Genomic DNA, 21,757 nt, shown 5'->3' with positions numbered 1-21,757 from the left:
CACTAAGTCACTGGACATGGTCAAAATCAAACTTTTTAGCTAACATACCCAGATGGTATTATTGTAGTTGTCATGTTTTGGGACTAGTAATTCAGAGGCTTGGACTAATGATCAGATGATATGAAGTTAAAAATCACATGATACCAGGTTATGGTCCAAGAGTTTATTTGAAATCACAAGCTTTTGGAGCACTGCCCTTTCGTCAAGCAAAAGCTTGTACTTTCAAATAAACCGGTTGGACCATAACTTGCTGTCATGTGATTTTTAATTTTGCCTACCCCAGTTCAACACCGGGACCTCCACATTACAGATGATATGAGTTTAAGTACCATCACGGCAGTTTGAGAATTTTAATTCAGGTTTTAAAATACAGAAACACAAAAACCTGATACAGTTAAATTTGACCTTGAAGCTGTGAAATTGATTTTAGGAGGTGAAACCTGCCATCCTTACTCATTGAGGATCTAAATGCAGCTATAGATCCAGACCATAATGTTTGACTCCTAAACGCATTCCAGAGTGAACTGCAGGACACTAAGGTGTGTGAAATTGCAGCAGTTTATGAAGATGTCGTGCACCCTAAAGATTAATTAAAAAACAGTCAAGTCATACCAAGTAATCCCAGCATCTGATTGCAGCTGTGTGGCGTATTCCATGTGCAGTCAGCTGCCCACTAGCTAGTCCCTAACAAAATCAGCAATCCCAGATACTCTTCCACTAATTCAGTACAATATTTGGGTTGTTCAAACAGTCCATATTCAGGGCACTTACTTGACACGAACTTCTGCTATTGCTGCAGCTTCATTGAATTGTGCTGACGCAAGTTGGTAGTAGTCAACATGCTGTAAGAAAGTTAATGCACTAGTTATTCTTTGGTTTATTGTATCATCAGGCAACACTGCAACATGTTTCACTGGAAATACAGTCAAATCAATATTGAACTGACAAATTCTTCAACAGACATAGGCTATGAAAAATATTAACAAACGAGGCTCACAAAGATATAAATTGAGTCATAGAAAAGCCGAGACTTTCAATATCACATGGTACACTAGCAGAAAACTTTGAGCCATCATAAAACATGAATTAATAAATTAATAATGGGATTTTAAACTTAAGATTCAAGAAGCACTTTTCCTAACATTTTAACTGTGAAAGTGTATGAAATATACAGTATTGTATCCAACTTCTCAACCTCTCTTCTAGCCTGAGGTATGGCAGCCCTCAAGTTGAATCATCACCAATCAGCTCTTTCTCTAATGAGAGCAGCCCTATGCTCTGTTAAGACTATGGGAACTCACACACACATTGAATCTAGCTAATAGTGAGGAAAGATTATGAAAAGTTGGGACTTTTTATCTTGAATGTAGACTTTTGAACAGCTTTTTGCTGTTCTGAGGTTGTTCAATTATGGGTTCCTATTCATTGCTCTTTCCCTCCCTTTGCTCCACTGAAGGCAATGAGCAGATTGTTCAGAGTGTGCTAGTAGCCAAGACTAAGTGAAAGAACAGGTACATTGGGCCAAACTGCCTCTTTCTGAGCTATACTGTTCTACAATTTAAGTGGAAATGTCTATTTTAATCCAATGAACTACTACAGCAGGGAATGGGGCACAGACACAAATCATTAAAGGCACATTCAGGTCTGACATCAGAAAGCATTTCCTCACAAGTGATCTGTGCCCAGAATGGCATGGATCAGGTAACAGAAACAAGAGTTGTGGAATGAACAAAAATCCTTCAAAGAGTGGTGGGCAAGAGGGATACTTTTCAATGGCAAAATGAGACAAAGAATCCAAATGTCCCTTCTCTGTAGACCTTCTGAAGTTTACTCCAGTGAGCAACTCCTGCACAAAAATAGAAATTGCTGGAAATACTCAGCAGGTCTGGCAGCATCAGTGGACAGAAATCAGAGTTAAGATTTCAGGTTCATTGACCTTTCCTCAGTTCTGAGGACAGGATCCTCCACAGATGCTACCAGAAAAGAAACAGTGGTCTTTGTGAGGTGGCAGCTGCTACCTGCTGGGCATTTAATTTTAAGTAGAATTACATTCCAGATACAGGATTTGAAATTAGCTTTTCTCAGGGAAACACTTCAGGAGAATACCTGTAAACCTTCTGTTCAAACACAATACTCTTTGAAAGCACGTTCTATGGGTTAATTTAAAAGCCTCACGCTCTGGACAAAGGAACTTGCAGTTAAAAATAACAGGGTAATCGGGCTTTTTTTTCCCAACATTGTGATAATCAACACCACTACTGGTTCCTTTTTTAAAAGCTGATTATCGGACCATCGATAAATCATAACCTGATCCTTAGTGAATAGTACAGAACTCTCAAGCTTCTGAAAAGCTTCCTTTGTCAGATGATGAAGTGGCCATCGTTGAATCTGGGATAAGCACTTCATCACCCAAGGAAAGAATCCTCCAAGGGTTCCAAAACCTGGCGTACACTTTTTAAAAAATGAAAATAAGGCATAAGCTTTAACATTACTTGAGGTTACTTAGGTAACGCTATTTAAACTGCAGAAATGCATTGTTTATTTAGAAACTGCTCATACTGATTTGAGTGGTATTGCTTTCACAATGTGATCTTAGCACAGATAAATGTTAAGGCTGATCAAGATACTGCACACTGCAAAAGTCATGCTGTCATAAGTTTAATCATCACAGTGAAAGCAATTTTTTTTAATTGAAAGGTCGTGCTGTTTAAAGTGTGGGGCAAATAGAGAAGGAGGTCTGCATAGAATAGCCCCTAACAGTGATGGAAAATAGAGTTTGATTATTCCAATAAGTCCATCATCACAGATGTAATGGCAATCACATAATGTTAACCGTTACAAACGATGGAGTTACTCAACCTCCCAAACAAACAACATTATTACATCAGATCTCTCCCCAGTAACCTGGGTCATCCTCCAGCCCTACACTCTGGCTGGATTATGAATTGTCGATCACTGAATGCTGTCTTGTATTTGCTTCGTTGTTCCTGTTTTTGGAAACTCTACATTCCTCTGAATCTGGTGTCCTTCATCTCCCCACTTATTACTGCTTCACCTTCAGCTGCGCCTTGTGCCATAATCTCTGGAAATCCACTCTAACGGGTTCCTTCACCTCTCTTTATCTGAAGTCCTGAGGAAGGATCGCTGGACCCGTAATATTAACTCTGGTATCTCTTCATAGATGCTGCCAGATCTGCTAAGCTTTTCCAGCAATTTCTGTTTTTGTTTCTGATTTTAGCATCCATAGTTCTTTCCGTTCTTATTTGGTTTTCCTTCTCCTTATCCATGGACACTGAAGTCAATGGGACAGCACCAATTGCTTCTACGTCCATAGTTCTCTTCCCTGCCTGCAATCCACAAGGTTTTAACATCAAACTTGATGTCCCCTAAACTGTTTACCTATCTCGCCTTCCCTTCTATACTTTTAAATCCTGGTGGCACTCGGCACTTTGAATTTCAGCCCTTAACTTGGTCTTGTCTAAATTGACATCCATATCAGACATAAAAGTACACAGTTCCCTTTTTGAGTTACAATTTCCCTTCTGCTGTTGTATTTACATTTTATTGCAGTAACTTAGCAACATGCGATCTTACTTCTAAATCGAGACTGGTAGTTGATTTTGAAAATATAAATGAAAACGAAAAGTTCAAAGAGGCCAGTGGGAAAATAATAATGCAATTTTCCAAAAGTAAATTGGTGCCAGTAGATTCTCACAGAATTTCTCATCTGTAGAAATATAATGTGATATTAAGCATTTAAAGAACTGCTGTGAAAGAAAAGGGGAAAAAATAATGGTGTGTTCATTAGCTCTTCTTCCCTTGAACATCCATGGAAACCAACATTGAAAGGTGTCACAATAATCAAGATGAGAAAGGTTATGCTTCTCATTAAGATTGTTCTTGTATTACCCAAAACCTCTCAGAAGAGCATGCAACTATTTTTAATGATGATAATTTCATTTATATAACTCCTTATTAATTCAATGTGTTTTAGCAGAGCAGCACATTTGGAACCATCGAGTCCTTGGAACAGCAAAGATGAAGAGTTCATTTGGTTTTGCTACTAATTGAAAGCAGAATATTAGTCAGGATACTGGGTGCATACATTGCTCTTCTTCAAATAACATTGATCAATCTTAAAATTGTGTGGAAACCAACAGGCATGAAGACAGGTTTAGCATCAGATCTGAAGGACAGCATCTCCAAAATGCAATTCCTTCAGAATGGCACTGGTCTAGCCAGGCACTCAAATGTATACTGGATGTCCAATCCCTCTATACCTCCATTCCCCACCAGGAAAGAATGATAGTCCTTGGCTTCTTCCTCGACCAGAGGCCTGAACAATCCACCACCACTCTCCTCTGCTTAGCTGAACTTGTTCTCTCACTGAACAATTTCTCCTTTAATTCATTTCACTTCTGCCAAGTCAAAGGAGTAGCTATGGACATCCGCATGGGTTCCACTTATTCCTGCCTGTTTATGGGATATGTGGAACAATCCTTGTTCCAGTCCTACACTGGCCCCCTCCCACAACTGTTTTATCAGTACATCAACAACTGTTTCGGTGCCAATTCATGCTCCCACCTGGATCTTGAAAATTGTGTTAACTTTGCCTCCAATTTCTACCCCTCTATAACTTTCACATCGTCTATTTCCGGCATTTCCCTTCCTTTCCTTGACCTCCCCGTCTCAATTCTGGGGAATAAACTGTGCACCATCATCCAATACAAAGCCACTGACTCCCATAACTACCTTCACTACAGCTCTTCCCACACCATGTCCTGCAAGGATTCCATCCCACTCTTGCAGTTCTTCGCCTTAGACATATCTGTTTGGATGAATATCACCTTTGAAAACAGCACTGCTGACATAGCTTGCTTCTTCCATAAGCATGGATTCCCGCTCACTGTGGTTGACAGGACCCTCAACTGCTCCCACCCTTGCCCCTTCCCATAACTCATGACAGTGTGATCAGGTCCACCTTGTTCTACTTTTTCACTCTACCAGCCTCCATTCAAAGGATCATCTCAGACCAACTCTACATTAGACAGACCAAATGCAGACTAGGTGGCAGTTTTGCAGAACACCTCCAGTCTGTGCGCAACCATAACCCCAACTTTCCCACAGTCAGTCACGTTAACACAGCCTTTTGCTAGCAAGCTGCAATGATCCAGTGAATCATAGCGCAAACTGGATGAGCAACATCTCATCGTCAAACTAGGCATTTTACAACCTTATGGGCTCAATATTGAGTTCAACACCTTCAAAGTGTGAACCCATTCCTTCCTTTTCTTTTAGCTTTGCTCATTACATTCTCTGTCACCCTCTCTCCCCTTCCCCCACCTCAGTGCAAGTGTCTGTTCTCTCCAATTTGGCAATTAGATACACAATTATGCTTCCCTCCTCACATTCCGATCACTTAATCTAAAATATCAACATTCTTTTCCCCAGTACTCCAACTTCCCTCCCCCCTCAACTATTACATAAATGCTGCCCCCTCCACACTTCACTTTAGTTCTGATGAAGAATCATCGAAATGTTAGCTTGCTTTCTCTCCATGGATGCTGGCTGACCTGTTGTGATCTCTTGCATTTTTTGTTTTCTGTTATTAAAGTGTATACTGATGTAGTATACTGATTGAGTTCTGATGAAGTGTCACAAGACTCGAAATATCAGCTGTGCTTTCTTTTCACAGATGCAGCCAGCCCTGCTGAGTTTTATCAGCAATTTCTCTTTTGTTTCAGATCTCTAGCAGCCACAGTTCTTAGTTTTATTTCACTCAACAGAGCTAAAGGTGATGCAGTGTGGGTGGGCAATAATCTGGAAAATGGAGCATAATGTGGGAATTGCAAAACTGGCAGGAAGAATAGAAAAGAAATGATGAAAGTTGCAGGGCTCTGAAATTATCATAGAGTCCCTATAGTGTGAAAGCAGGCCATTTGGCATATCAAGTCCTGACCAACCCTTTGAAGAGCATCCCACCCAAACCCACTGTATCCCAATAGCCATAGCGTCATAAAGTTATAGAGATGTACAGCACAGAAACAAACCTTTCGGTCCAACTCACCTATGACGATCAGATATCCTAAATTAATCTAGTCCCATTTTCCAGCACTTGGGCTATATCCCTCCAAACCTTTCCTATTCATATAGCCATCCAGATGCCTTTTGAATGTTGCAATTGTGCCAGCCTCTACCACTTCCTCTGGTAGCTCATTCCATACATGCACCACCCTTTGTGTGAAAAAATTGCTCCTTAGGTCCCTTCGAAATCTTTCCCCTCTCACCCTTAACCTATGCCCTCTCATTCTGGGCTCCCCCAATCCAGGGAAAAGACCTTGTCTACTTACCCTTTCCATGCCCCTCATGATTTTATAAACCTCTATAAGGTCACCCCTCAGCTTCTAACACTCCAGGGAAAACAGCCCCAGCCTGTTCAACCTCTCCCTATAGCTCAAATCCTCCAACCCTGGCAACATCCTTGTAAATCTTTTCTGAACACTTCATTCAAGTTGCCCTTTACTCTTCTAAACCTCAGTGTTTACATCTCTCCAATCTTTACTCAGAAGAGGTGAAATGAGATCAATACGGCCCTGCATTTCCTATGGCTAATAGAGTCATGGAGTCACAGAGATGTACAGCATGGAAACAGACCCTTCGGTCCAACCTGCCCATGCCAACCAGATATCTCAACCCAATCTAGTCCCACCTGCCAGCACCCGGCCCATATCCCTCCAAACCCTTCCTATTCACATACCCATCAATATGCCTCTTAAATGTTGCAATTGTACCAGCCTCCACCACTTCCTCTGGCAGCTCATTCCATACACGTACCACCCTCTGCGTGAAAAGGTTGCCCCTTAGGTCTCTTTTATATCTTTCCCCTCTCACCCTAAACCTATGCCCACTAGTTGTGGACTTGCCAACCCCAGGGAAAAGACTTTGCCTAGTTACCCTATCCATGCCCCTCATAATCTTGTAAACCTCAGCCTTCGACGTTCCAAGAAAAACAACCCTAGTCTATTCAACCTTTCCCTATAGCTCAAATCCTCCAACCCTGGTAACATCCTTGCAAATCTTTTCTGAACCCTTTCAAGTTTCACAACATCTTTCCGATAGGAAGGAGACCAGAATAGCACGCAATATTCCAACAGTGGCCTAACCAATGTCCTGTACAGCCGCAACATGACCTCCCAACTCCTGTACTCAATATTCTGACCAATAAAGGAAAGCATACCAAACGCCTTCTTCACTATCCTATCTACCTGCGATTCTACTTTCAAGGAGCTATGAACCTGTACTCCAAAGTCTCTTTGCTCAGCAACACTCCCTAGGACCTTACCATGAAGTGTATAAGTCCTGCTAAGATATGCTTTCCCAAAATGCAGCACCTTGCATTTATCTGAATTAAACTCTATCTGCCACTTCTCAGCCCATTGGCCCATCTGGTCAAGATCCTGTTGCAATCTGAGGTAACCCTCTTCGCTGTCCACTACACCTCCAATTTTGGTGTCATCTGCAAACTTACTAACTGTACCTCTTATGCTCGCATCCAAATCATTTATGTAAATGACAGAAAGTAGAGGACCCAGCACCAATCCTTGTGGCACTCCACTGGTCACAGGCCTCCAGTCTAAAAAAAAACCTCCACCACCACCCTCTGTCTTCCACTTTTGTGCCAGTTCTGTATCCAAATGGCTAGTTCTCCCTGTATTCCGTGAGATCTAACCTTGCTAATCAGTCTCCCATGGGGAACCTTGTCGAACGCCTTACTGAAGTCCATATAGATCACATCTATCGCTCTGCCCTCATCAATCCTCTTTGTTGCTTCTTCAAAAAACTCAATCAAGTTGTGAGACATGATTTCCCACACACAAAGCCACATTGACTATCCCAAATCAGTCCTTACCTTTCCAAATACATGTACATCCTGTCCCTCAGGATTCCCTCCAACAACTTCCCCACCACCGAAGTCAGGCTCACTTGCCAGTAGTTCCCTGGCTTGTCCTTACCAACCTTCTTAAACAGTGGCACCACGTTTGCCAATCTCCAGTCTTCCGGCACCGCACCTCTGATTATCGATGATACAAATATCTCAGCAAGAGGCTCAGCAATCACTTCTCTAGCTTCCCACAGAGTTCTAGGGTACACCTGATCAGGTCCTGAGGATTTATTCACCTTTATGTGTTCCAAGACATCCAGCACTTCCTCCTCTGTAATCTGGACATTTTGCAAGGTGTCACCATCTACTTCCCTACAGTCTATATCGTCCATATCCTTTTCCACAGTAAATACTGATGCAAAATACTCATTTAGTATCTCCCCCATTTTCTGTGGCTCCACACAAAGGCCGCCTTGCTGATCTTTGAGGAGCCCTATTCTCTCCCTCATCACCTTTTTGTTCTTAATGTATTTGTAAGAACCCTTTGGATTCTCCTTATTTCACGTAGCCTGCACACAATTTAGATTAGATTAGATTCCCTACAGTGTGGAAACAGGCCCTTTGGCCCAACAAGTCCACACCGACCCTCCGAAGAGTAACCCACCCAGACTCACTTCCCTACATTTACCCCTGACTAATGCACCTAACACTATGGGCAAATTAGCTTGGCCAATTCACCTGACCTGCACATCTTTTAGATTGTGTGAGGAAACCAGAGCACCCACATAGTTACAGGGAAAATGTGCAAACTCCACACAGACAGTTGCCCAAGGCTGGAAGCGAACTCGAGTCCCTGGCGCTGTGAGCCACTGTGCCACCTTCAGAAATACAGAGGAATCTGAATGTCTTAATTCTTCAATCACAAGATAATAATATACAGGTACCCCAAGTAATTAGGAAATCTAATTGAATGTTATTGCTTACTTATGGAGGGCATCGATAAGATGTTGTATGGGATATTACGTACCACACTGATCTCATTTCAGTAAGGATGTAAATGTGTTGAAAACAGCTCAGAGAAGGTTCAGTAGACTATTACTTAGAATGTGCAGGTTGTCTTACGACGAAAGATTGGAGAGGCTAGGCTTGTAAACACTGAAGTAAAGGGCAACTTGATTGAAACATGTAACATTCTGAGGAATCTTAACAGGGTAGATTAGAGAGGATGTTTCTTCCTGTAGGACATCCAAGAATTAAGGATCACTCTTTCAAAGGGGTCATCCAGTTAAGATAGAGATGAGGAGAATTGCTTTTCATAAGAAACGGCAAGGCTTTGGACCTCTCTTCAAAAAACAGTGGAGACAAAGTCTTTGAAGCTCTAAAGCAGAGGCAGATTAATTCTTGATAAGCAAGGGGGTGAAAGGTTAGCATGGGTAGACAGGAATGTGCAGCAATCTAATCAGATCTTATTGAAAAGCAGTATAGGTTGAAGCAACCAAGTGGCTGACTCCTATGCTAACTTAAATGCTCATTTGTACTATATTCTAATGAGATACAAACATTTATTATCCATTCAGTAAAAATAAAATCCTCCTACTATAATCATTTGAAATTTAATTTTCACAAATTGAATTGATATCCTCTGATCCTACTGGCTTGACGTTTTAGTAATATTCTGGTTTTAACTTATCTAGAGTATTTAATATTTCATATATAATTTCTGCCTATTAACTACTTTCTCAGCAGAGCTTCAAGTTCTGTAATCTTTTCTCGTAGCTCAGGCCCTTTATATCAAATCATTCTTCTTGTCTTTCATTATATCCTTTCCAAAGATGGTACTTTATTTTTTTTAACGTTATGACAAGAACTGAATAAGTATATCATAAAGGCCAAGGATAGCACTGGAGGCTTGTAATCCATTGTTCAGGCTGCATAATCATCCTGTTGTGTGGGCAATAAAACAGGGGGATCTTACTGGATGGCACAGTGGTTAGCACAGCTGCCTTACAGTGCCAGGGACCTGGGGTCAATTGCACCCTCAGGCAACTGTCTGTGTGGAATCTGCACATTCTCTCAGTGTCTGTGTGGGTGTCCTCCTATAATCGAAAGACATGCAGTTTAGGTGGATTGACCATGGGAAACAGAGATGGGTAGTCTGAATGGGATGCTCTTCTAAGGACTGGTGTGGACCTGATGGGCCAAATAGCCCGCTTCCTAACTGTAGGGATTTTCTAATAAAAAACTTAGGACTTGTAGATGGTTTTCAAAACAAACTTGCAAATTGCTGGTGGGCAAGTTGTTGGAGGTAAATCCTGTCTGTCAGGATTCCATGTATTTGGAAAGGCAAGGACTGATTAGGGACAGTCAGCCTGTCTTTGTGCGTAGGAAATCATGTCTAACGACTTGAGTTTTTTGAAGAAATAACAAAGAGGATTGATGACAGCAGAGTGGTAGACGTGATCTATAGGGACTTCAGTAAGGCGTTTGACAAAATTCCTCATGGGAGACTGGTTAGCAAGGCTAGGTCTCAAGGGATACTGGGAGAACTATCCATTTGGATATAGAACTGGCTCAAGGGTAGAAGAAAGAGGGTGGTGGTAAAGGGTTTCTTTTTAGACTGGGGGCCTGTGAACAATGGTGTGCTGCAAGGATCGGTGCTGGATCCACTAATTTTCATCAGTTATATAAATGATTTGGATGTGGATTTGCTCACTGTAATGTTGGAGTAACCAGCCACATTCCTTTGACTGTGTGGTGTCATCACTGTATTGGGTAACATCTTCAGTGGGCTTCAGGTGAAGCACTGCTGAAACTTCCTGCTTTCTATTTATATGTTTGGGTTTTCTTTGGGTTGGTGATGTCATTTCCTGTGGTGATGTTATTTCCTGTGGTGAAGTAACTTCCTGTTCCTTTTCTCAGGGGGTGGTAGATGGGGTCTAACTTGATGTGTTTGTTGATAAGGTTCTGGTTGGAATGCCATGCTTCTAGGAATTCTCGTACGTGTCTTTGTTTGGTTTGTCCTAGGATGGATGTGTTGTCTCAGTTGAAGTGGTGTCCTTCCTCATCCGTATGTAAGGATACTAGTGAGAGGGGGTCATGTCTTTTTGTGGCTAGTTGGTATTCATGTATCCTGGTGGCTAGTTTTCTGCCTGTTTGTCCAATGTAGTGTTTGTTACAACAAGCAAAACTAATGTCATTTACAAAAATACCGTGCAAAGTCAGACCATTTATGCAAATTACAAAGGAAACAGAAATGATATGAGGTTTGAAAATCAAATTTCAAAATAATGTTAATTAAATGATTGAAAGTAAAAAATTTGAAAGATTACGAGGGTAAAAGCAAGGGGATGGACACATTAGACAATAAGGTAGACAATAGCACAATGAGCCAAGTGGCTTTCTTTTAGGCATGAATCTACGATCTAAATCCTTCATGAAACCATTAACTGCGTTTCTCAATATAAAATTGCTCTAGCTTTAGTGTCGTCTGTAAACTTGAGGAACTAAGAAACAGATACAAGAGCCTGGTTATTTATGCAGATTAGGACCAAACAATGTCTAAATATATCTTCCCATAGAAACTCCAACATTACCTAACTTCCAAATGATATCTTGGTGTATACAGTGTATGTATATCACACCGCTGGTGAGTAAACCAAGAAAGGCTGCAGTTTTCTTCAATGTTTAAATATACGGGTGTGATTTATAACTCTGGTCGCTTCCTGGCTTTATACATTGTTTAGAGTGGCACAGTGCTTTACAGATCAGAAGGGGTCAGGTTTCATTCATGGCCTGTATTAAGTCTGATGATCGTTAGCCAGCACAGCAGAGGAATCACGACAGCAGGTTACAGCACCCTTGGGCAACAAATGGATAAAAAGAATAAACCAGAGTTCCAATCCTTGATCGAATGAATGATTTGTGCACGGGAGAGGTCAGAACTATGTTCAGCTGTGAAGCTCTAGATGATCAAGTAACACATGCAACACATTCATGACTCGAACTTGTGAAGAATGGCTAACTGAATGAGGCAATGTGTCTTTTGGTGCAACTGCAAATAGTAATCCAATATGAGCCAGCACTTTCAGAAGCACCATAGATTTGAGAAACAGTCCAAGTCAAGTCAGAAAATGTAGCTCTAATTTATTTTCAATTGTTCATTTCAACCATAAGTACTTAGCTTTTACTGAAGTTGCAATGATGCCAATCAAGTGTCAAATTTATTAATTTGTTTCCCCTGCGTTTCATCCTGCTTTTCACTGTCTATACTCCCCAGCTGGAAGAGTCTTGATGTTCGAGCAGTTTTTAAAAAAATATGCTGGCCTGTAAGCTCACTGCCAAAATGGAGGTGTGATGCAAGTTGTTAGCAGGTGCCAAATGTTCTTTCTCTCTACCTTTCCCTCCCCTGAACCAAAACTGGAGGATTGCAGTGAAGTGCTCCACCTAGTGTTAACTTTATTTTAAAATAAAGGAGCTGGTCATAGTCACTGGATCCTTCAATCTCAGTGAGGGCACAAAGCAGGATTGGACACATGGCACACAATCCACCCAGTTCTCCCTTGCACTGATGCCACTCCAGTCAAAGGAATGCGGCTGGTTACTCCAACATTGCAGACAGTTGGGGAAATTTGTTATGTTTTTGTGTGCAGACTGGTACAAGAGTTAATTACACAGATTCCTTTCATGATTTTGGAACTGAATAGAGACAATTATTAAAACACAACAAGGAGACTGACTTAAAACACAACAAGGAGAAGTCAATCTATCCAGTTTGTCAGAAATTGGATTGGAAAAATCAAAATTTTCCCAATTTTTAAATGAGAACAAAGTGTATTAGGAAGAATGAAAAAGCAGAGTATTACATAAACAAGAGACAACTGTGGAAATCAATGGTGCAGAGTGACTTAGGAAGTCTAGTGCATGAGATACAAAAGGTTCGCATACAGGAATAGCACATAGTTAACAAGGCTAATTTGATGCAACCTTCGATTACAATAGAACTCGAATATAAAAAATGATGTTGTGTTTCAGTTATACAGAGCATTGGGGTGACCACATCACAAATACCATATGCAGTCTGGTCTCCTTATTCAAGGGAGGATGTGAGTGTGCTGGGGGTGACATGGTGGCTACCTCACATCGCCAGGGACCCAGGTTCAATTCCAACTTCGGATGACTGTGTGGAGTTTGCACATTCTCCCCATGTCTGTATGAGTTTCCCTCGGGTGCTCTGGTTTCCTGCCATAGTCCAAAGATGTGCAGATTATGTGAATTGGCTATGCTAAATTGCTCATACTGGGCATTCCTGATGAAGGGCTTTCGCCCGAAACGTCGACTTTCCTGGTCCTCAGATGCTGCCTGACTTGCCGTGCTTTTCCAGCACCACTCTGATCTCTAAATTGCTCATACTGTCCATTTATGTGCAGGCTAGGTGTGGGTTAGCCATGGGAAATGCAGAGTTACAGAGATGGAGTGGATCTGGCTGGGAGGGTCTTCAGAGGGTGAGTGTGGACTCAATGAGTTGAATGGTTCGCTTTCACACTGCAGGGATTGTACGATTTATTGTTGTCACATGTACTGAGATACTGTGTAAAAGTGTTGCTTTGTATGCTATACAGGCAGATTACACTATACAAAGTACTGCAGGGTAGCAGAACGGAGTGCAGAATTCAGTGTTAGAGAAAGTGCAGAGTTCATAGAATCTCTACAGTGTGGAAACAGAGCATTTAGCCCAACTGAGCCAACATGAGATCAACATTAACATTTGAGAGGTCTGCTCAAAAGTCTGATAACAGCGAATAAGAAGCTGTTGTTGAATTTGTTTGCAAGAGCATTCAAACTTTTCTATCTCCTGCCCCATGGAAGAGGGTGTACAGAATATAACTGTGGTGGGAGGGATCGTTAATTATGTTGGTTGCCTTCCTGAGGCAGCAGGAAGTATAGATAAAGTCAATGGATGGAAGGCTGGTTTGCACGATAGACTGGCTGTGTTCACAACTCTCTAAAGTTTCTTGCAGTCTTGGGAATAGTAGTTGCCATATCACACTGAAAAGCATTCAGATAGGATGCTTTTGATGGTGCAACTATAAAAATAGGTAACAGTCTTTAAGGACGTGCCAAATTTCTCAGCCTCCTGAGGAATGCTGTCACACTTTCTTGACCGTCGTGTCAATGTGGGTGGATGAGGACAGATTGTTAGCGATCATCACTGCCAGGAACTTGACATTCTCAACCATCTCCACCTCATCACCATTGATACAGACAGGAGCAGGCCCTCCACTTAGCTTCCTTAAGTCAATGGCCAACTCCTTTGTTTTGCTGACACTGATGGAGAGATTGTTGTCTTTACACCAGTGCTCAGTCTCTTTCCTGTATTCTATCTGGGCATTGTTTGAGGTCTGACCCATACTGGTGGTGTCATCAACAAACTTGTAAATGGAGTTGGGCTTGAAATTGGTCACATCATCATAACTGCATAAGGAATATAGTAGGGGGCTGAGTATGCAGCCTTGTGGGGCACCCGTGTTGAGGATTATTGTGGAGGAGGTGTTGTTGTCTATTCTTACTGATTGCACTCAATGGGTCAGGAAGTCAAGGATCGAGTTACAAAAGGGGTCCCAAGACCCAGGTCTTGGAGTTTAGAACTGAGTTTATTTGGAATTATGGTGTTAAGTGTGAAGCTGTAGTCAATAAGTAGGAGCCTGACATAAGTATTCTTGACGCAAAAACAAAAATTGCTGGAAAAGCTCAGCAGGTCTAGCAGCATGTGTGGAGAGAAATTAGAGTTAAAATTTCAGGTCCAGTGACCCTTGCTCAGAACTGATGCTAGCTACCTAGACCTGCTGAGATTTTCCAGCAATTTCTGATTTACAGCATCGGCAGTTCTTTCAATTTTTAGTAGGTATCCTTGTTATCTAGATGTTCCAGGGATGAGTACAGGGCCAGAAAGGTGGCATCCGCTGTTGCACCAGTGGGTGAACTGCAAAGGATCAAGGCAATGTGGTAGGCTGGAGTTGATGTGAGCCAAGTGACAAATGACATCTGGAAACATAAGTGGCATGCTTACTTAGGTTGGCCATTGAGTTCTTGAATACGGACCAGTCCACCAACTCTAAGCAGCCCTTCCTTTGCCTCAGACCAACACTGCACCCTATACTGCGACCTCACACTTCAATTTCTGTTTGCAAGACAGGAGAAGAGCACAGCATTGTGATCTAATTTTCCAAAATGCAGACGTGGGATGAAACAGTAGTTCTCTTTGATGGTTGTATAGCAATGGTCAAGGATGCTCGGACCTCTGTTGGGACAGGAGACAATTTGATAGTATTTTCATAGCTCATTCTTGAAGTTGGCCAGATTGAAGTCGGTGACTACACTGAACAAGGCCCTGGGGTATTCAAGCTCCAGGCTGCAGGATTGTATATTTTGTCAATTGCACTTTTCACGTCTGCATGGGGTAGGATGCAGACCGCTGTCAAGATAGAAGAGATGAACTTGCACAGTAGGCATAGGGACAGCTCTTTATTATAAGATATTCCAGGTCTGGGAAGCAGTAACTTACCAGGGCTGCCACCTCTGAGCAGCAGGAAGTGTTGGTTAGGAGGCAGAGCCCCACCACCCCTGGCCTTGCCTAAGGATGCCAAGTGGTCCATTCGGTGAACTGAGAAACCCTCAAGTTGTAAGGCACGGTCAGGTGTGGAGGTTAACTAGATTGGTACCTGGAATGAGCAGATTTCTTGATGAGAAAAGGGTTTAGAAGACTGACAAGTGACATAATTCAAGCATATAACATCCTGAATGTTTGTGATAAGGTGAATGAGGAAAGGCATTTTCCTCTCATGGGGGATCGAGGGGCACTGTTTTCTAAATAGTGGATCATCCTTTTTGGTCAGGGACTAGAATTCTTTTCTCTCTCGGAGGGTTGAGCAACTTTGGAACTCTGTGCCTCCAAAGGAGGTGAGGTGGGGCCATTAAATATTATTGAGGCAGCGGTGGATAGATTCTTGTTGGCAGGGAAATGAAAGGTTATTGGAGTTAGAGGGGAAGGTGGATTTTGAAACACAAAGAGATCTGCCACAATCTTATGAATGGTGGAGCAGGCCTGAGGAGTCAATATTTGCTCCCACATTTGTTTGCTCAATCCATTATATTCATCCCTACAAAATGCCAAACCAACAGAAGGCTGTTACATACATTCCCGTGCTTTCTATAACTCTGCAGAAGAGAACATAGGAAGTAAGTTCCAAACTTCCTCTAATCTAATCTATTTTTGACAAGTAAATTATGAACAGTTGTCAGACAGTACAACAAACCTTACAAACTGTACATTTCTTTAGACAATTTTCATATTTTCCACCCCACTAAGTAAATCCCTGGAGAGACCAGGAACAAAGTACTGTAGGGAGAGAGCCACACATAATTCCAGCACTGTTACAGTTTGTATACAGTAATGAGTTCCAACAGCTTTGGGCTAAGATGCTTTTATTTTGTGGTACAGTTTAAAGAAGATTGAATCTGTTGCTAGACTTAGCAATTGTGCAGATTTCTGAAATTAGAAGAACACTTGTGCATTTATCATCCAATATAAAGCTGAATTCTGAAAAAGACAAATCTGCATTAACAATTTATAACTAGGTTTATTATAACTGCACAGAGTATTACTGAATGCCAACCATGCACTTTGAAAAATGGTCTACAGATCAAATTAACTCTCATAACATTTTTTATTAGCAACTCTTAGTTGGGTAGAATTGTGGTTCTTATAAGTTTAGGCTTTTCAAATGAATGTCTTGCAGAAGCACAGACTAACTCTTGGCATCACTAATATCCAGTTTCCTGGGAAGCCAGGGAGAATAGTTCTCCTGACTGCTGCTTTTGGCAAATTCGCTAACAAATGTGGAAATGAGCCATAAGGAACATGAAAGTCCCTGGTTCAACAATCATTGTTTCTTTCTTCAAAGATGTTCTTTGATCTGCTGAGTTCTGCTAACATTTTATGTTTCTATTTCAGATTTGTGGTGCCTGCCAGTATTTTACTTTTGTCATCGATTACACATCTATTCAGTACTTTGCAAATCTCAAAATCTCAGTAGGATCTCCCAGAAGTGGTAGAAATTAAGCAACATGTAAGACAGTATGGTTGAAGAGGAGGAGTTCTGAAGAAGGACAGTGAGAGGTAGCAAGTTGTACAGATCTGGGGCAAAGTTCCAGGTTTAATTATGGATCATTGTAGTATTAAGTGATCTCAGCGAGAGCAGGAGCTGGCTGCCTCAAAGAGCTACAGCAACTCTGTGCTGAGGAGAAAGCAGCTCCTTCCCTGATCACAGTACCTACCAGCTTGATTTATCCAGGATAAATAGAAGGAGAAATTTAACATTCCGTGAAAGTGTTCTCCAGAATGTGGGAAGGAAGTTCATGGTTGGACACTCACAAACAGACAGTAGATGGCGTGGGATGGATGGCTGTGGATGGTTTTGAGTCACTCTGAATTTTATTAAATTCTTATTCAGTCATTGTTTTCAAGAGGGAAGAGGTACTGAATTGATAGGTGAGATGCACAACAGGAACAATACAATAGCAATTTTCTGGATGATTTGTAATGATGATTCTAAAGGCAGAATGTAGAAAACTGAAGCCAAAGGTTGTTTATTAATGTACCAGAACTAGCTCAATAGTAACCAACCCTTCCTGGGAAAAATAATTTAACTTGCAGAGACACTCTCTTGCTGTACTTAAAAGGGAGGGAAGCCTATGTTGCAGAATAGAATAGCTGACGTATTTGTTCCCTAGACTTAATCTGCTGCTGAATATACTTCACCACTTCCACTAAAAACGCAGCCTAAACCTTAACCACGCAGCAATCTTTAATGGGGATACATGCTAATAATACATTCTGCTGATTCGACAAATGAACCACCAAGATTCCCAGTACAAGATGTCATTAAGTGAAGCTCCTACAATGAAGGCTCATTAATAAAACTGCGCAGCCTGCCTCCGTATGTACAGATCCAGTACATGAATTTCTAGGTCAGCTCTCGTCAATACATTAGCATTTGAAAAGGATGGCCAGAAGGATCGTGAATTTAGCAGAGGCAACTATTTGCTTTGGGTCACTTATATGTATTTTCGTTTGTTGAATGAATCATAAAACAAATGCTACACAATGTGACAGAAGTTGGATCTGCACGAGTGATTTTTGTAGCCAGGGAGCTATTGCTATCAGGTATATATATATGTGTGTGTGTATGTCATTATTTGTGGTCATTGACTATCATCAAGGTGACATGGTGGCACAGTGCCTAGCACTTCTGCTTCTCAGCACCAGGGACCTAGTTTCTACTCCACCCTTGGGTGACTGTATGTGTGGAGGTTCTCCCCGTGTCTGAGAGGTTTTGGCTGTGCACTCTGGTTTCCTCCAAAGCTGTGCAGGTTACGTGGGTTGGCCATGCTAAATTGCCCCACGGTGTTCAAGGATGTGCAGGTTAGGTGGATTAGCCGTGGGACATGTGAATTATAGGGGTGGGATGGACCTGGGTGGGATGTTGTTCAGAGGGTCAATGCAGACTCAATTGTCCAAATGCACTGTAAGGATTCTAAGTTCATAACAACACACCTGAAAAATACAAGGCTTGTTTAAAATGATGCTGTTCTACAGTCTGTCTGAGAAGCAAAGGTGGCACTGTATGAATGGAATTAAAAAGCACATCATGTTCAATTATTATTAATTCAGATTCCTCATATGTTGGGACTCAGCAATTTCAACATACAAATACCCTGATAGCAACGTGATTACACTTCTGGAAGGAGAGGACCATTCGCCCATCTAGTTTAACCTTCTTAATTCCGACATCAGTTTCTCTACTCGGTTCCTGGAGCTAATAGCTCAGTTTCCCAATCCTATCAGGAAGTTGTCTTTCTCTTCTTAAATAAAATCAGATGAAACAGCATGTGCAACTGAATTAACATTTCAGGTCAATGATGTTACATCAGAACATGCAATGAACTTGAACGGTTAACTCTGTAGATTATTCCCAGCATTTTTTTTTAGTTTCAGAATTCCAGCATCTCTGGCATTTTTAACTTCGGCATTAATGTGCTTTTTAAACCATGCTAATGGTTTTCTGCTCCACCGAGAGCAGGGTGATTTCCAATAGGAAGTAAACTACAGGGCCATTAGCTTCAGAATCAGAAGTCAGGAAACTGGCAGTAGATTTAGAACATTACTTTCCAAAATATTTTCCAATGTGACCTAATTTTAACATTTGAAGATGAACATGACTCCAGATGCCAAGCAAAACAACTTCCTTTGATGATGCACCTCTCACTGAAAACCTGTTATCTAAGTTTCCTGTTTTGTCGAAGCTTTCTGGAGTTCCCTGGTATGCAAAAGCATGCAACCCACGGAAAAATATTATCTGAATCCAAATTATTCATATCCTGAAAACGTTAAAAAAATCTCCCATGTGTATTCACCAGACCACCTCTCAACTCAGCAGTCCTCCTCAATTCAAATTCAAAAATAATCATTTTTCAAAAGTTAACCTACAAAGGAGCTGGATGTACTTTGAGAGTGGTAACAGATCAGAATTAGTTAGCAATCTCACAGAAACATAAAATTCTGACAGGACAGGACAGACTGGTTGAAGGGATTACGCCTCCTCTGGCAAGAGGAGCTCCAGAACAAGAGATCACAATCTTGGATAAGCAGTAGGCTGATTTGGACTGAGATGAGAAATTTCTTCATGCAGAGGGTGGCGATCCTGTGAAATTCACTACCACAAATGGCTATGGAAGCCAAGTCAGTGAGTATACGAAAGAAAGAAATCCAGAGGCCAAAAGTGTCAAGGGGTATGGTGAGAGGGAGCAAAGTATGGCAGTGAGGTTGAGGATCAGCCATGGTCATTTTGACCAGCAGAGCAGGCTCAATGGGCTGAATAGCCTACTCTAGCTCCTATTTTATATGCGCTGAATCTTACTTTTTTGCCTAAACTTGACTTTTATCCAGTTTTTTGGAGGGTTTCTCACTGCAGGACGTAACTAAATTTCTCATCCTATTTTACCACCTTGCCTCAATTACTGTTTACCTTAACCGTAAAGCGTCGCAGTTGCCCCAGCCCCATCCAAATAGGTGCCATTCTCAGAAGAACCTGCCACTCTCTGGATACCTGTCAAAAGACCAGCAGCCCTGACCGCTGTGCCTTATTTTGAAGGAAACTGTGAGTCTAGGCGAGCACTAACATTCCGAATCTGCCTTGCTCAGTGATGGATATTTATTCAGAAGATGTTGGAATAGGGGAAATTGCACCTCAGGTCTCCAACAGGGACCTAAAGGTCCTGGTAGACAGGTGGTGCAAAGGTCCTCCTTTGCCCAGAAGACCAGTAGAGAAGGGCACAACACCACATCCTGTTCGTCTGGCTCAAGGTTGCCAACTGAGAAGGTGGATCTCCATGATCCAATGGAATGGCCAGCAGTTCTACAAGAAGGTCAATGACCTTCTGCCAGGTTAATTATCACACTCTTCAATCTGCTACTCTCTCCAACTCTGCCACTGCACCTATCTCCTACCAAGGCCTGTGCTGCTATTTTAACTGCTATTGCAACATCTTCCATCATTCACTTATTCTCTTTAACCACTCCTCCAACTACGCTAACCATGCATGGCCTCTGCACTACCTACTCATTCAGCCAGCACACCTCACCACCATTCTCCCACTGACACCAGTGTCACATACTTTCACCTCACTCAATCCCACCCCTTCTCTCAGTCCTGAAGATAGGCCTCAATAGATGGAGGATGTCCAATAATAGGTTCCTCACACTATGAGGAGAAACTAATATTCCTTGGATAAGAAGACCAGAACTCATTAGCCCCACTGTCAGAGTCATAGAGTCACAGAGATGTACAGCATGGAAACAGACCCTTTGGTCCAACCCGTCCAGATATCCCAACCCAATCTTGTCCCACCTGCCAGCACCTGGCCCATATCCCTCCAAACCCTTCCTATTCATATACCCATCCATATGCCTCTTAAATGTTGCAATTGTACCAGCCTCCACCACTTCCTCTGGCAGCTCATTCCATACACGTACCACCCTGTGTGTGAAAAGGTTGCCCCTTAGGTCTCTTTTATATCTTTCCCCTCTCACCCTGAACCTATGCCCTCTAGTTCTGGACTCTCCCACGCCAGGGAAAAGACTTTGTCTATTTACCCTATCCATGCACCTTATAATTTTGTAAACCTCTATAGGGTCACCCCTCAGCCTCCGACACTGCAGGGAAAACAGCCCCAGCCTGTTCAGCCTCTCCCTATAAGCTCAAATCCTCCAACCCTGGCAAAATCTTTGCAAATCTTTTCTGAACCCTTTCAAGTTTCACAACATCTTTCCGATAGGAAGGAGACTAGAATTGCACACAATATTCCAACAGTGGCCTAACCAATGTCCTGTACAGCCGCAACATGACCTCCCAACTCCTGTACTCAATACTCTGACCGATAAAGGAAAGCATACCAAATGCCTTCTTCACTATCATATCTACCTGCGACTCCACTTGCAAGGAGCTTTGAACTTGCACTCCAAGGTATCTTTGTTTCGCAACACTCCCTAGGACCTTACCATTAAGTGTATAAGACTTGCTAAGAATTGCTTTCCCATAATGCAGCGCCTCGCATTTATCTGAATTAAACTCCATCTCAGCCCATTGGCCCATCTGGTCAAGATCCTGTTGTAATCTGAGGTAACTCTCTTTGCTGTCCACTACATCTTCAATTTTGGTGTCATCTGCAAACTTACTAACTGTACCTCTTATGCACGCATCCATTTATTGCACAGTTCTAGTCATCAGCCATGATATCTTCTCTCACTTGTCTCTTACA

General features: G+C 41.9%; 1 protein-coding gene across 3 annotated transcripts in view; it reads right to left on the bottom strand.

Moving 5' to 3' along the window:
• Window positions 1–21,757, bottom strand: part of LOC140483585 (MICOS complex subunit mic25-a-like) — a 513,939-nt gene that overhangs the window by 246,925 nt on the left and 245,257 nt on the right. For all 3 annotated transcript variants that reach the window (XM_072581810.1, XM_072581812.1, XM_072581811.1), the window contains exon 6: window positions 772–842. In XM_072581810.1, coding sequence (XP_072437911.1) covers window positions 772–842 — 71 coding nt within the window. The remainder of the gene's footprint in view (window positions 1–771; window positions 843–21,757) is intronic.

This window comes from Chiloscyllium punctatum, chromosome 12 (genome assembly GCF_047496795.1).
Source record: "Chiloscyllium punctatum isolate Juve2018m chromosome 12, sChiPun1.3, whole genome shotgun sequence".
NCBI classification, from domain to species: domain Eukaryota; kingdom Metazoa; phylum Chordata; class Chondrichthyes; order Orectolobiformes; family Hemiscylliidae; genus Chiloscyllium; species Chiloscyllium punctatum.
The sequence above is the reverse complement of the archived record's forward strand: the minus strand, read 5'-3'. Positions and strand labels throughout refer to the sequence as shown.